Consider the following 17,120-nt stretch of genomic DNA (forward strand, 5'->3'; position numbering starts at 1 on the left):
AAGTATAAAGCTGTTCTAAATAGTTTTTGCATAAACATAGGTGTTTATGTCTCTCAAATAAAGGCCCAGGATTTCTGGGGAATAAAAGTATACTCATCTTATAAAAGATCACGTTTTCTTAAAGATGCTGTATAGTATTTTATGCCAGCAACAATGCATGAGAGCTCTGGCTTCTCTCCATGTATCTCTCAGAATTTGGTAAGTGTACAGAGGGAGCTCTCTGTGGTTTTGTTAGGTGGAAGGCAGAGGAATGCAGGGCTGGGAGAGGGAGTCCTACAGTCAGCTCACGTTCCGTTCCCTCTCTGTGGACCCTGTGACTCGAACACGAAACTCTGACCCCAGTCTTCACTGCAAAACTTCAGTTTTCAACATCACAAAATGTTTTAACCAACACTTGTAAGATCAGTCCTGAGACCTGGAACAGTCTCAGAAAGGAGTTAGACATGAGGGACCAACAAAACAACACCTCTAGCTTGGTAGCTGTGCCTTCTAATGCTCCTATGAATGCTCAGAATGTTCCTATGTGGTTAATCATTCTGGGGATTGCAAATAGGTGTCCGCCCTACAGCAAAAACCTAAGGTGCCAGGGAATTTCCCCACACATGCCCTCATGAAGTCTGTGGCCTTGAAAGATCTCAGATTCGGTATACTATCCCTTAATTCATGGTTTCAACACCCTCATTGTGTACTTTTCTAGAGAACCAAGAGAATAAATGCCCTAAAGGGAAATATAGTCTCTCACATCCCCATGGATGTGCCATTCACTTTAACAATTTTCATAAAAATTTTATTAAAATCCACAGTTCTGAGCTTAGTGAACTGCTAATCATTGTGTCGTGCCCATTCGTTCTCTTTGTAGTACTTGTTTTCCTAAACAGACTTCTGCTTAAAGTCTGGGAATCCTGAGACACCCTCAGACAATTTGTTCTTTCATTTGTTTTTGAAACAGGTACTCTCTACATAGCCCTGGCTGTCCTAGAACTCATTATGTAGCCCAGGCTGGCCTTGAACTCACAGAGACCCACCCACCTGCCTCTGCCTCCCAAGTGCTGGGATTGAAGGATTTGCCCAATGCCCAGCTCCTCAGACCAATTTTATTTCTCTAATAATAATTTTGACAGCATCTTTTTTACATATTTACATGCTGATTACATATCATTTTGTGTGTGTGTGTGTGTGTGTGTGTGTGTGTGTGTGTGTGTGTGTATTGTCTGCTCAACTCTTGTGTATTTTTAACTGAGCTTGTCATTTGGTCATTTTCACACTATCATGTACAGTTTTGTTTACTGATTTATATAATTGGTTCACTTTTGTTTATTTCCATTTCATACATTTTAATTTTATTGTATGTGCTCTCTGTGTACTGACAATCACATTATATATCAAGTCTCTGGAGACTCTGAATATAAACCCTTCTTCAAATATGTAATTAGCTCATGTACCCTGCTCTGTGGCTTGCCCCACTGTCTTCACTTTGGCTTTCTAGGGATTTCCAATCATGTATTACTGTACCTCTGTTAAAAATGAAGCCAACTTTTTCCATTGGTTGGTCTGTGGTACTCCCACTAATCCCCAGCCGAGGGCCTCACTCTGTAGACCAGTCTGGCCTACAGCCAGCAAGTCTGCCTCAGCCTGCCGAGTGCTGGACTCGCAGGCATGCACCACCATTCCCAGCTGTATATAGTTTGGTTCAGAGAGTCTCCAGTTCTGTTTCTTTTGCTCAAGACAGTTTTAGACATTCAGGTGTGTAAGCAGTGGTATATGGACTTTAGGATTTTTTTACACCTATGAAAAATAGCATTGTATATATAGAACAGTGGTTCTCAACCTTCCTAATACTGCAACACTTTAATGAAGTTTCTCATGGAGTGGTGACCCCAATCATAAAATTATTTTTGTTGCTACTTCACAGCTTTAATTTTGCCACTGTGAGGAATCATAATATAAATATCAGACATACAAGATATCTGATATGAGACTCCTGTGAAAGGGTCATTCAACCCAAATGGGGTCACAACCCACAGGCTGAGAACTACTGGTATAGAAACTTGCTAGAATCTGTAGTTTGGGGTGGTATACATGGATTATTAATTTTTAATACTTTAATTCATAAATATGGGGTATAATTTCCATTTATAATAAGGTGCCATATAACAAGGTTTTAGTCAACCATGAACCACATATAACAGGCAAGTTCCATAGATTATATTGGCTAGTGATGTAGTCCCCTCAGTTTGTGGAAGTATATTTTATGATTTATACAGTGACAAGATTGCCTAATAATGCATTTCTTAGAATATGATTCCATTATAAAGTAAGGTGTGACAACATTTGCAATTTTATAGTCATCTTGTCTATTTCTGAAGTAGGTGACAAGGTAAATAAAACTGCATGTGGTAGCTTGAATCATAAACATGGCCCATGGCCTCAGGTGTTTGAATACTTGGTCCCCAGTTGCTGGCCTTGTTTGGAAGGTGTGGCTGTCCTGGAGGAAGTATGTACTAGGACCAGCTTGAGAACTTGTCACTCCCAGTTTTCTCTGCTCCCTGCTTGTGGTTCCAGCTGTGAGCCCTCCATTTTCGGCCCTGGTGCCATGTCCACCTGATGCCCGCCGGGCCTCCCGCCGTGAAGGGCTCTAAGCCCTCTAGAGTCACAAGCCCAAACAAACTCTTCCTTTTGTAAGTTGCTTCTAGTCACAGTGTTTTATACAATAGAAATATAATTAAAAAAATAACTAAGATACAGCATTTGTCCCTAAGAAACTTCATCTCACTCAAATAATTCGGTGACATAAAACATAAAAGAAGCAGAATTTAAGAAGGCCTTGGGATTGTATTTTGGCTTTAATTTGACTATGAACCAAATATGTGGCATGGGCAATTTCAAACAGTCGACTCCTAAGTTATGAAAACTACAGGATTTAGACCACCGGAGTCACTTTCCAGTCTCGGCACCGGCTTCTAAGAGGAGCAGTGACAGCTCAGCGACACACAGGAGGGACAACAAACAGCACTGGGGCAGTCAGAGACTGAAGGGTCTGCAGACGGCTGTCTACCGGGAGTGACAGAGGAGACCGCAGAGAGGCCTTTTATAACAGGAACCCTGGAACAGCTTTTAAGCTCATGTTTGAAAATTTACCAGGAAAAAGTCAAAGCACACTGGGATTTATTAGCTGGGCATACATAAGAATTTTCTTTTTTAATTTTTAAAATTATATTTAGTGTGCACACCTACTGTGTGTGTGTGTGTGTGTGTGTGTGTGTGTGTGTACATGTCACAGCACAGGTGTAGAGGTCAGAGGACAACTTGTGGAAGTAGGTTCTCTCCTTCTACCTTGTGGGTCACTGGAATCAAATTTGAGAAGTCATGCTTGGCTGCAAACACCTTTACCTCCTGAACCATCTTGCTGACTCATAAACGGAAGAATTTTCTAACTACCTAAACTGTCCAAAACCTTCATGAACTGCCTTACTAGTTCCCAGAGATCAGACGTGTTCAAACAAAAGGCTGTAAGTCCACCAATTAGAAATACTACTGAGTGGGCTGTGTGCAGTGGTGTACACCTTTAATCCCAGCACTGGGAGTGTGCCGGCCCACAGAAGCTCCCTAGTAAGGCCTTATTCAAGGTCAGACAATCTGAGCTTGCTTTACCCAGTAGGGCTCATAATGGGATGATTTGGTCAGGGGCATGGTTATCAGGTGTTTTGAAGGGTCTACACTGGGCTGTACATTGTGCTTTGATCTTGAAAGTGGGAGGTCTTATGCCTCCCTCCTTGGTAGTGTATAAAAAGTCCATTAGAATAAAACTCTGGGCACCTGGGTACTGACCCTGGGCCCTCCTGAAGCTATCCTGTGTCTCTGTCTTTCTTGTCATCTCCATCTATATTTCCATCTAATACTTCCTCCTTCCTCTTTCCTTCCCCAAGAACCCTTTGACAGGTCAGAGAAGGTCCCTGACATGGGAGGCAGAGGCAGACAGAACTTTGTGAGTTGGGAGTCCAGCTTGGTCAATAAAGTGAGTGCCAGAAGAGCAAGACTACATAGAAAGTTCCTGTCTCAAAATAAAAACAGAAAAAGAAAAAAGAAGTCCTACTGAGCATACTTCTTCATCAGACTACAAGAGATGGCTCTTCTTAACCTTGTGACCCCTTGTCCTGCCTGAAGCAGTGCTATAGAAACACATGGCGAGGGTGCAGTCATTAAAGGGTGCTGAGGAGGCTAAATGCTTGACTTCAGCACAACACTTATGGTGCAGCTTCTGCAGTGGATTTTATTAGGAGACACAGTCAGACAAAGAAGAGTCTTACTGCATAGCTCAGGCTGGCATCTGTATCTGTTTCTTAAGTGCTGAGATTAAAGGCGTGTGGCACCACATCCATAATCAACATTAGTAATGTATTCTAGAAATGAGTGTAAATATTAAAAACAGATTCTTTCTCGATGACATAGACCAAAAGATCAGATATTCTGATGTCAGATTTATGGTTTTTTTTTTTTAAGTATAGTATGATTGGTACCCAAACCACAGCAGACTGTAAGACTTCTAAAAAGGTTATTTTCCTACACAGGATTTTTAGGAAGAATAAATAATATATCAATGCTGTTACCTTTTAGCCGGTGACTTAGAATTTGTTCCAGAACAGCTGCAAAATTATTAAATTCAGGAGATGAATCATCAATTGTTTCAAAGCAAGACCGATCAATCAGGGTCTTCACAGAAAATCTATGAAAAAAAAGATGTTTGTTTTAGAGAGAGTAAATCCATTTGCTTAAGTATGAAAAAGTGAGAAGGTATTTGGAAAAGAATCATGAAAATTTGGTTAATCTATTGTGTTCTGCAAGTTGAAAATTTTACAGAAAACAGACTTTCACATGCCAATCACTGCAGAAGTCTGATGAGGTGTTCTACATGGCTAAGGAGGCCCAGGGCTAGGCCTTCGAGATGGAAGAAGGGCTCTTCCATTAGTAACTTTGTAGAAGAGGCCCAAGGGAGCTTGACTACCTCATCTGTTATGAAAAGACATAAAAGGTACCAAACAGGAGAATGGGCCCTGTAGTACACCAAGTCTCCTGGCACCTTGATGGTGGTGTCTCCAAAGCTGTAAACAAAAAATTTGTTTTTTGATAAATTACTCAGTATGGGGAAAGTTTGTTAGAACATGTAAGACACAATCTTTTGCTTAAATTAAGATTCTGGGATAGTTTTCTGTCCTTGCATTATAGGTATCAGAATTACAATACGATACAATTATAGCTTAGTATTTCTTAATGATACAAAAAATTCTGAGTCAGGAGGTGGTGACATATGCCTTTAAGCCAGCACTCAGGAGGCAGAGGCAGGCAGATCTCTGTGAGTTTGAGGCCAGCCTGGTCTACAAAATGAAGTTCTAGGACAGCCAGAGCTGTTTCACAGAGAAACCCTGTCTTGAAAAACAAAAACAAAACAAAAGAAAATTCAGACATAAATAATAGACTTTTTTTTACTTTATGACAATGCTAAAGTGTATCTATATCATTATTCTGTTTTTTATTCTCAGTATATTATTCAATAAATTATATTAAATATTTTCTCAGGACTGGGTGATAGTGGCGGTACATGCCTTTAATCCCAGCACTGGGCATGCAGAGGCAGGAGGATCTCTATGAGTTTGAGGCCAACTACAGAGCAAGTTCCAGAACAGCCAAGGCTACACAGAGAAACCTGTCTAGAAAAAAAAAATCTTTTTAAATTACAATCATTTATTTCCTTATTCGCTTGTGTCTGTGTGTACACATGTTCATGCGAGGGCCACAGTGTGCATTTGGAGGTCAGAGGACAACTTGAACGAGTCAGTTTTCTCGTTCTATCACATGGGTCCTGGGAACTGAACTCAGGTCAGCACACTGGGCAGTCAGTGCCTATACCCACTAAGCCATCTAATTTAAGACTTCACTATAAAACAGACAACGTTAGATGATCTTGTCTAACGGTTGATGAACAGAAATGTTCTCAACAGTTCTGAAGAGTAGGTGAGGCTGTAGTATCTTATTCTTCAGGGATATGTGGTGGTTAGGATGAGATGCCCCTAGTCTCCAGTTGGTGGCGCTGTTTGGAAAGGTTTGGGAAGTGTGGCCTTGTTGGAGGAAATGCTACTTGAGATGGCCCTGGAGAATTTGAAAACTCACACCATTTCAAGTCAGCTCTCTGGGCTGCCTGCATCCTGAAGTTCCTTAGCTTCCGGCTCTGCTGCCATGCCTCTACTCTGCCATTCTGAACTCACCTCTGGAACCATACGCCCAAATATATTCTTTCTTTCATCAGTTACCTCAGTCATGGTGTTTTAACATAACAACACAAAATTAACCAATATAAATGAATTTTTAATTTACAGTATTTTCAACTTAGAATGGTCATAATTGAAGAAGATCAAGGAGTGGTTATATAGGAGGGTTTGGAGAGAGTTGAAAGGGAATGGGGAAATTATGTAATTATATTATAACCTCAAAAAATAAAATAATGAAACAGAAAATGCCACTTACATTTCCATATTTAAAAAAGATTAAACAGAAAAACTTTAAACAAAAATAGTCCTTAGCATAGAGATAGAAAGCTGCAAAAATGATTGTAAGCATTTGTAGGCAAGTTTTATGTCAACTTGACTCATGCTAGAGTCATTTTGGAAGAGTGAGCCTCAATTGAGAAAATGCTTCTACCAGACTGGCCTGTGGGCAAGTCTGTGAAACACTGTCTTACTTAGTGATTGATGTGAGGGCCCAGTCCACTGTGGGTACAGCCACTGCTGGGCTGGTGGGCCGGGGTGCTGTAAGAAAGCAGGCTGAGCAAGCCACGGGGATCAAGCTGTGGATGGATGCTTTTTACTCTCCGAGTTGCTTTGGTCATGTTTTCGCATAACCCTAGCTAAGAAAAAGCAGAAAACACACAAAAGCCATCTTAGTGGAAAAAATACATTTTCTGTGGTCTTTATAAATTTTTGTTTTCTCAAACTATTAAAAACTCTCGAGCCAATTATAATATAGAAAAATGAAAAAAAGAAAAATAGCTTATTATAACAAATTGTAACTTAAAATATTGGAAACATTGGGAATTAAAGTCCTTTATTTCCTTACAAAACAAGTATCAAGACTAGGACGAGGGGTGGTTGTCTTAGTCTTCTTGTGTAACCTTGGCAAACTATTCTGTTCCTTTCTGTAACTGAATTAACTCTCCACACTTTTATTCTATCAAGCTTTCTCTGGAATGATATACAAACACTTCTAAGCATATGCTATAGAGACTTAATGTAAAGAGTAGAATCACCTCTCCCACATGTTACTTAGAGACCATTTCATTCATTGTTTGGCAGCTAGTCTCTTCTCTCCTCAGCAATAATGAAGTGGATTCACTGTCCATAGAGTAGAGAGACACATGGTTTGTTGTGTTGGACGATTACGAAAGTGTTAGGAAGTGAGGTGGCAGAGCTCTTGTTGGCATCTTTCTTGAGCACCTATCAGAAAAGCTAGACCTCACAGTGATCACACCAATTCCACCTGAGTTAGTCCCTCCACTCACCACCAACATCTGGAGTCAAGCCAGGTGAAGTCAGTTACCTGGCCAGTCTTCAGACTGTTCCATGGTGGCAACTCCCCACCACGTAACCCTACCTCACTGCCATGAAAGATAGGCCCTTGTAGCAGGAATCTTAGAGAGTCTTATTAATAAAATCAAACCTGAGCCAGGTACTGGGGTGAACTGGAAGGTCAGAGAGACAGAACAAGCCACAGCCTACCTCATCTGGCCAACTTCTCAGCTGGTCTTGTTTCCTCAGACTGGAGGCTTCTGAGTCCTCATCCAGAATGGGTCCCAGCTGAACCGTGCTGCTCAAAACCTAAAAACTTAACCAGCCAAATGCTTCTAGTTCCTGGTCCTCACACCTTATATACCTTTCTGCTTTCTACCACCACTCCCTGGGATTAAAGGCTCGCTTTCTGGGATTAAAGGCATGTGTCACGTGGCCTTGAACTCAGAGATCCAGAGGGATTTCTACCTCTGGAGTGCTAGGATTAAAGGTGTGAGTGCCACCATTTTCTAGCCTTTGTATCTAGTGGCTGTTCTGTCTCTGACCCCAGATAAATTTATTAGGGTGCACAATATTTTGGAGAACACAATACCACCACATTTCCCCTTTTTTGTCTAAAATTTAAAAAAGCTTATAACTAATACAAGAAAAACTATCCAATAAGTATATACAATATATACAGTCAAGAATTACATTAACAATGTCTAGTCCATTAACATTTGACAGATTCAGATAAAAACTCCATTATATATATTAACACATCCAGTCCAGTAACATTTGATAAACTCAGACAAAAAATTTCATTACTTATCCTATTTAAAACAAGTAGTTCCTTTTTAAAAGTAAATTCAAAAAATGACCTTTTTATCTTATCATATTCATATTTTCTCTTCATAATAGATTCAGTAATCTTCCCTTTTGCCATTTTTATATCTTCCCCTTTTTCTTTTCAGTGTAGATTCAGTGATCTACCTATTTATCCTATTATTTCTTTACCTTTTTTCTCAGAATAGATTCAGTGATCTATCTCAGGCCCTTACTGTGAAGTGTTTTTCAGGGTCACTTCCGTTGGGACACCTTCTTTTCTATCACAACCACTTTCTCAGTGACATTAACACTGCACCTCTGCTAAGTTCCTAGAGGTGCTTATCTTCATCTTCTCGGACAGCAGCAATTTATCTTTTTCTTTATTAATAAAATCTGTTTGATACTTTTATACATGTTTACACTGCATTCTGGTTACTACCCACCCCCACTCTCTCTAATTTCCTTCCCTCCCCCCTTGTCAGCCCCTGTTATTCCCTACAAATCTCTTTCCAGATTTATGGTTTAGAATTACTCATTAGAGCTGGTGGGCACACAGTTAGATATAACATTTCCTCTCCTAGAATCTGTTAGTTGTCTATGACCAATGCCAGCTGGTGTAATTAATATGACTTCACAATTGCCATGACCATGTCATACTTAGAAAATGTCCCCACCTTCCCCTGGCTTCCACCTCTACCCCTATTGCTGACTTGAGTAGAAGAAAAGTATGCCATTTGAAACGGTAATGCGCACCATCAAGCAAACTGACGGATTTTCAAATAAGGATAACAAGTCCTGCTCCACCAAGAAGCTGGATTAGGATTTAATTGAAAAGCTTTCCCCAGTGTTTTCCAGGCAGCAAGTACCTTCGCCATGGAAGCCATCTCACAAGTCCAAGACTAACACTATTAATAAAGAATGTACAAATTCAAAGATAAGGGTTTTTTCCCTACTATTTCATACCAAATTTAATCATATCCTCCTTTGGAAAAAAAATAATCTCAATCTCCAAATAATCAACAAGAAATTGGCTGTCAAGAGACATGATGGAGGGGCTGAGATGACTTGGTGGATAAAGTGCTTTCCACACAAGCACGAAGACCCGAGTTCGAACCCTCGTACCCAAGAAACCTGGGCATAGCCGTACGTGCCTGTATCCCAGTACTAGGAGGCAAAGACAAGAAGGCCACTGGGGCTTGCTGGCCAGACACTCTAACCAAACTGTTGAGCACCAGGTTCTATGAGAAAATGTGTCTTTAAAAAATTTTTAAAAATGGGGTACAATAGAAAAGACAATTGACTTCAACCTCTGGCCTCCAGACACATATGCACATATGTGCACTATACCCTACACTCATGTTCACAAACAGTGATAAGATACAAGTCACAGCAAATATAATACAAAACACTAAGCATGACACCTGGAGATACCTGTTCAAATACAACTAATTCTTCTTTTTTATATATATTCCAAACCAGACATTTTTTAAGAAATCAAAATTTTGCTTTCCTTTTCAAGCAATAATGTAAGAATTTCCAGTCACTGTGTTATTTTATTTTAAGCTACCAAGAAAAAAATTTTGATGAAAAAAAAAATGCTTCCCATGTATCCCATATACAGACTATATTGTACATGTTAATTTCAACCATTTGCCTGTTTTTGGAATTTTTTATGATTTATTTTTATTTTATGTACATGAATGTTTTGCCTGCATATGTGGATATGCATTGCATGTGCCCCTAGTACTTGAGAAGGCCAGAAGATGATACCTCGGAACTGGAGTTATAGACAATGGTTAGCCATCATGTGGGTACTGGAAATTGAACCCTGGTCTTCTCCAATAGCAGTAACAATCTTAAGCACTGAGCCATCTCTCCAGCCTTCTGCTTCTGGTTTTTAAATAGCTTTCATTGGAACACACACCATAAATATTCCAACCATCTTTCCTCATCTTGGTCATTTAGAATATTGTATTTCTCATCCTGGTTGCTGAAATTCTCATAAAGGATCCAAATTGACTTCTTTTTCATGTGACTATATAAATCTTTTAAGTTAACTGATTATTTTAAATCAGACTTTTGAGTTCTTTGTCAGTTTTTTATTTCTGTGTATTTGGATTCAATTATTGAAGTATTATAAACTACTGGGTAGTCTTGGTACCTTCTGTTTTTGTATTTCTTGTGTTTCTATGTATCTATTTGGATAGGTTTCTCTTCTGGGGCTCTGCTTAATGAGTATTCTTCTTTTAAGACCTCAATCCTTAGTAGCACTCAAGTACCACTCAAAGTGGAGGAAACAAACTACCATTAACAGCGCTAATGTTAATGGTAACCAAAGCAAACTCAGAATCGAAATACAGTAAAACATATATCAAGTGTCCAGCCCAGAAACAATATACAAGTAACATTATATGGACTGAGCAGGTTGTAGTTATGTATTTAGGTGTATGTATATGCGCGCGCGCGTGTGCGTGCGTGCGTGCGTGCATGTGCTTGTGTGTGTGTGTGTGTGTATGTGTGTGTGTGTGTGTAAAACACAACTAAAGAAAAAGAGACCATGAATTAGTGTGTGTGTGTGTGTGTGTGTGTGTGTGTGTGTGTGTGTGCGCGCGTGTATGTGTGTAAAACACAACAACTGAAGAAAAAGAGACCATGAATTACAGAGAAAGCAAGGATAGTCCATGGGAGAGGTTGGAGTAAGGAAAGGGAGGGGAGAAAATGATGGAATTATGATTTCAAACATAAAAAATTATCTCATTAAAAATTTAATGATTAGGTAACTGGTTAGGTAACTGGAGAGATGGCTAAACAGGTAAGATCACTAACAGCTCAAGCACGAGAGCCTGGGCTTGGGTATCAACACCACATTAAAAGCTGGGCCTATGAAAGACAGAGGCAGGATTCTGGGTCTTGCTGGTGGCCAGTCTAACTCCAGGTTCAGTGGACATCCTGCCCCAAGGGAATGAAGTGAGAACGGTAGACAGAACACTTACTGTCATCCTTCTCCATCCTCCACAGTACCTGACACATGTAAGCACACACTACACATATGTCACTCACAAATTTATAATTTATTATTACATACACAATGATACCAATAACGACAGAAATGGAGAAAAATAATGTACGTTATAAAGTTAAAAGTTAATAAATGTACAAGTATTAATAATAAAAGAATGAAGGCAAGGAAGAGTTAGGAAAAGGGAAAAAGAAAAAGTAGTTTTAAATAAAAGAAAAGGAAAAGAATGGGAGGACAAGGAAAAGAGCAAAACATCAAAAAATAAAGAAAAAGAACACAAATTTAAGAGAATTATACATAAAATATTTTAAAATATTTTTATTTATGTATATGAGCATTTTGCTTGCATGCATTAATGTGCCCACGGAGGCCAGAATGGGTGTTGGACCCCTAGAATTGGAGTTTCAGGCTGCCATGTGGGTGCTAGATCCTCTACAAGAAACTGAGTCATCTTCCAGCTCCCATTAAAATACTTTTAAAAGATGCTGAAAGGCACCAGCAAGACAGCTCAGCAGGTAAAAGGTCCTGGCCACCCAACCCTGACAGAACCCACTGTACCCACACAAAACAGCCAGATGTGGTGTCTCACCTCTGTAATCCCAGCCGCAGCACTCCCATGGTACAACAGGAGGCTGAGACAGGAAAACCAGCCAGAGGTTGGAGTCCCTGCCTCAAAACAAGGATGGAAGGAGAGAAATGACTCAGGCACACCCATCCCTCCTGCCTGTGTGTGTGTGTGTGTGTGTGCGCGCGCACGCGCATACTTTTCTCATATACACTAAATAAGCAAAAATAAATCTTTTAAAAATAAGTAGTAAATATTAAAAAGTTTAACAGTTTTTTGAGACACTTCTGTGTCTAATATTGGAACTCACCAGATGAAAGGTGAGGGGTTATAATTGGAATCTACTGTATTACCTCTCTTTGGCCCTGTGGTAGTTTGAATAGGAATGACTCCCATAGGTTCATAGTTTTGAATGCTTGACATCACCAGAGAGTGGCACTATTAGGTGTGGCCTTGTTGGAGTAGGTGTGGCCTTATTGGAGTAGGTGTGGCCTTACTGGAGTAGGTGTGGCCTTGTTGGAGTAGGTGTGGCCTTGTTGGAGGAAGTGTGTGATTGGAGTTAGGCTGTGAGGTTTCAAAAGCCCAAGCCAGTCCAGTAGTCTCTCTCTTCCTGCTGCCTGCCATATGTAGAACTCTCAGCTCCTTCTCCAGCACCATATCTGCTTGCAAGCCACCATGCTTCCTGCCATGAAGATAATGGACTAAACCTCTGAATTGTAAGCCAGCCCAAATTAAAAGCTTTCCTTTATAAGGTTGCCATGATCATGGTGACTCTTCACAGCAACAGAAACCCTAACTAAGACAGCTAATCTTATGCCTTTCAGATTCCATCCTGCAGCTGGGAGGAAATGGGATATTAGGCAATCCACTGGGCATGGGCTTAGAGTTCACAGTCCTTCCTCAAAGCAAACAAGTAGCAGGGAGATAGCTTCGGAGGAAGGCAACCACTGGGCACAGGCTCAGAGCTCTCCATCGCCACAGTAATCTATGTAGTATATTGTGCTAAACTTTGACATGGAGCCACTGACCACCTTGCCCTCCAGTCTGAACTCTCTGGTACTAAAACTGGTGAGAAGGGGGTGGAGACGCTATGAGGATGAGATCTCTGTCCAAATCTTCCCTTTTTCTAAGAATACCGCTCACAGCAGTCTCTCCACCAAATGCTGTGGCAGGGCATCCAAGACCTGCTGACCTGACTGTTCACTCTTCACAGGTCCCCAGAAAAGCTCATTCTCCAATAAGAGGCCTTCTCATAAATGGCGTCAGGTTAGAACACTGAGACAGATACATCAGTGCGACACGCTTCTCTAACGCTGGCCTCCATTGGGGCCACTCTCACACCAACCCCACCCCCTCCATGCAGACACGCACCCCAGATCTAAGGCTTATCCTGAGGCTAGAATGGCGGTCTGTCCGCCCCAGAGATGCTCTACTTCTCCCTCCTCCCCAGGTCGGGCTGCAGCTATGGACACCACGTTCTGTTCTCTGTGCTCTTTTAGCTGCCCCATCACTGTGTTCCTTTTGTTTTATTCCCAGTGCCCATCCTCTCTTTTTCTACTCAGGATCTAGCTTCCCCTTTACCACTCTGACTCTTCTCATTTAAGGAGTCCATGGAGGAGCATCTAGTCTGTTATCTTACCCTAAAACTAAGTAAATGTATTTTCTTCTGATGTTAGACATATATGTTTTGTGTGGTGTATAAAATGTATTAAAATTTTAAATTGTTTTAATATTCATTTCAAAGGAATGGAAAGTAAATATACATACACAGGAAAGGCAAAATAACATGTAACTAACATGCTGATACAAACTAAAATAGTAGACAAATGGAACTATAAAAGTAATTTACTAATATAGAAGACAAAGAAAAAAGTATAATACAAATGTTAAAATAAAAATCCAAAGATAAGGATAACATTAAATATAAGTAAGCTGAAAATCCTAAACAAAATCCACCAGGCTAGATAAAACACAAAATTCCATTGTATGCTGTTGATTAAGCTTGAAGGACAGTTCAGAAGTGGAGCACTCACTCAGCTTGCTTGGGGCCCCATACCACACATGACAAACAAAACAAAACGTCTTGCTTCCCTGGCAGCCAGCAGCGTCTCCCCTGACTCCACCTTCCTTCTCCCTGTGTCTTTGCTTGGATTTTCCGCCTGGCTATAACCTGTCTTGACATAGGCCAGAGCCGCTTCTTTATTAACCAATGGTAGCAACATATATTCACAGTATACAGAAAGACCATCCCACGGCACTTCCTCTTTTCTGTCTAATCAAAAAGGAAGGTTTTCATTTTAACATAGTAAAATTACATATAACAAAACAGTTTCAAGCAAGAATTACAGTTACAATATCTAGTTATTTGTATTTGGCAAAATTAAAGAAAATATTCTATCATCTATCCTATTTTTGTGAGTCTAAAGTTTCATATCTAATTTATCTTTTATCATGACTAAGGAAAATTATAACTATCTAGTCTTCAACTCCATCAAAGACCCCAGAAGGATATAATATTATTTAAGTAAACAGGAAGTGCATTGCAAGCAACTTCCATAATTCTAGAAATGACAGAGACATCTAACTATCTTGACAGTCACCCAAAGTTCTTTTGTAACATTAGGGCATCCATCTTAACCTATAGGCATAGAGTCTCTGGCAGACTTTTCATTGAAGCAGGAAATTTGAAGGACTGTTCTGCCTATTTTGGCAAAATTCATCAGTCACTTTTCTCTGTGTCCTGAAGACTATCTGGCAGTTTCTTCTGTGAAGCAGGAATGTGAAGGATCATTCCACCTTGTTTTGGCAAAGTTCAGTGGTCATTTTCTTATGGGTCCTATGTGTCCAATTTAAACAACATACTGTCAAGCAATCCAGGCAAGAGCAGTTTCTTGCTCAAATGGCTAACCTTTTCCATTTTATAAGCAAACTCCATAATGAGTTTCTTCAATGCCCATCATACTTTTTGAAGTAATTGGTGCTGCCAGGAGCAGATGTGTTTCACTGTCCAGAAAAGACTATGTTCTTAAAGCATTTTAAATGCTATATTCTACAGTCTTTGAAGTGTTTGAAAATTACCTATTTAATTAAAACATATCTTTGTATACCTAGAAAACTTAACTAACATGATTATAAGTTTGATTATTATAGATGACTGTATTTTGTATTTCTTAATTATCATTACAATTTTAAATGAGTTGCATAAACACAATATCTTAAACAAGAGTAGAAATATACATACAGTATAACAAAATTGACCTTAAATTTTTATTAATAAACCAAAATCCATATCAATGTAAAATATTTTGAAATTAACAGTTGTTTTTGGATTAAAGTAGATTTAACAATCTATCTTTTTTCATCATTTCTATATCATATCCCCATTTAAATAAAAAAATTCATAAACAATATTTTGGGAATTTGGGCGTAGCTTTCTAGACTACTTCAGATACAAAACTTTAGACTTACCAAGATAAGATAGATAATTTAGTATTTTCTTTAATTTTGTCAAATGCAAATGAATTGGATATTGTTACTATAATTTTTACTTAATAACTGTTTTTGTTTTACTATATTAAGGTTAAAACTTTCCTTTTTAATTAGACAAAAAAGGGAAAATGCTGTGAGATAATGCTTTTGTACACTGTAAAGATTTGTCACTCTGATTGGTTTATAAAATGCTGATTGGCCAGTAGCCAGGCAGGAAGTATAGGTGGGGAGAGCAGACTAGGAGAATTCTGGGAAGAGGAAAGCTGAGTAAGGAGACCCCAGCCAGACACAGAGGAAGCAAGATGAGAATGCCACACTGAGAAAAGGTACCAAGCCATGTGGCTAAACATAGATAAGAATTATGGGTTAATTTAAGTGTAAGAGCTAGTTAATAATAAGCCTGAACCACAGGCCAAACAGTCTGTAAGTAATATTAAGCCTCAGAGTCAATCATTTAAGAAGAGGTTGCTGGGTATTTGGGAACAGGCAGGTAGGAGAGAAACTTCAACCAACACAACCAGTAAAAGATAACTAGAAGAACTTTATCTGAAAATTAAAGAAACATTTTTTAAAAAAATCTATGATTAGACAACAAAAATTACTGAAATTCAAAGATGATTGCTTGAAGAAAAAAAAAAAAAACACCATCTATAAAGCCTTAGTAAGGAAAACAGTGAGGAAGGTAGATTTCAGAATTAAAAGTGGAAAAACTCTACAGATTTTTAAGCAATAAAAGACATTAGCACCCTGAAATCAGGAGATGCTGAATCAGGGGGATTTTGAGTTTAAGGTGCCTAGGCTACAAATATAGCAAGAATCTGTCTCAAAAAGGAAAAAAAAAATTAAAACATTAAGAGAAGCCTTAATACATATGATGATATAAAAATATATTTCCTGGGGGAAAAATACTAAAAATGATGAAAAGAAACCAGAAATTTGAATTGTTAATATCTACTGAATAAAGTGAATATGTTAATAATTTTCCCATAGAGATTTTTTATTTCCACAAAGAAATTTGTGGTCGAGATTGCTACCTGGTGAACTGTCCTGTTATTAAAGAAGGAAAGAGTATCAATCTTACAAAACCTATGAAGAACAGGAAGAAAAAAAAGACAAGATTAAAACTAGAGGACAATATAATGAGAAAGGACAATCTCTCCCATGAGTAAATATGTAAAACTCCCAAATATTAGCTCAACTGAAAGAAATCTCAAAAGTATAACCTTCCAACTGGTGTTTTATTCCAAAGTAGTCTGACATGTAAAAGTCAAACAACAGAATTCATTACATGAACAGGAAAAGGGAGTGGGCATCATGTGTAATCTTTTTTGTTTGTTTGTTTTGTTTTTAAAGAGCATTTGTCAACAACATAGTTTTTGGTACCTACTTAAGATTAAAAAAAAAAAAATTCTAGGAATCCAGAAATAGTAGAGAAGAAAGATCTGCTGCAGACACCCCCTGAAGTCATATGCGCTTCACTGTTTTCTGGACACTGTGTTAGAGATCCTCGCCAATGTAGTAAGTGATAAGACAAGGGATAAAGATTGAAAAAGGAAGAAATAAACATGCATATATGACTTTTAATCAATCTTTTTAAACCTATAGAAAATCTGCCAAAATTAATAAATCTACTTGAGAGTATAGATTCAAGGGTAGTATGTTTAAAGATCAATTTTATGTCTCC

At 38.9% G+C, this 17,120-nt stretch overlaps 2 protein-coding genes across 4 annotated transcripts in view; one reads left to right on the forward strand and one right to left on the reverse strand.

Annotated features, from left to right (window-relative positions):
- The window catches only part of Rundc3b (RUN domain containing 3B), a 153,625-nt gene that overhangs the window by 130,233 nt on the left and 6,272 nt on the right, over positions 1 to 17,120 (reverse strand). For both annotated transcript variants that reach the window (XM_028862216.2, XM_028862224.2), the window contains exon 2: positions 4,608 to 4,723. In XM_028862216.2, coding sequence (XP_028718049.1) covers positions 4,608 to 4,723 — 116 coding nt within the window. The remainder of the gene's footprint in view (positions 1 to 4,607; positions 4,724 to 17,120) is intronic.
- The window catches only part of Abcb1 (ATP binding cassette subfamily B member 1), a 249,668-nt gene that overhangs the window by 27,318 nt on the left and 205,230 nt on the right, over positions 1 to 17,120 (forward strand). The gene's annotated exons all lie outside the window — the stretch shown is intronic.

The sequence above is a fragment of the Peromyscus leucopus genome, chromosome 3 (genome assembly GCF_004664715.2).
Source record: "Peromyscus leucopus breed LL Stock chromosome 3, UCI_PerLeu_2.1, whole genome shotgun sequence".
NCBI lineage: Eukaryota > Metazoa > Chordata > Mammalia > Rodentia > Cricetidae > Peromyscus > Peromyscus leucopus.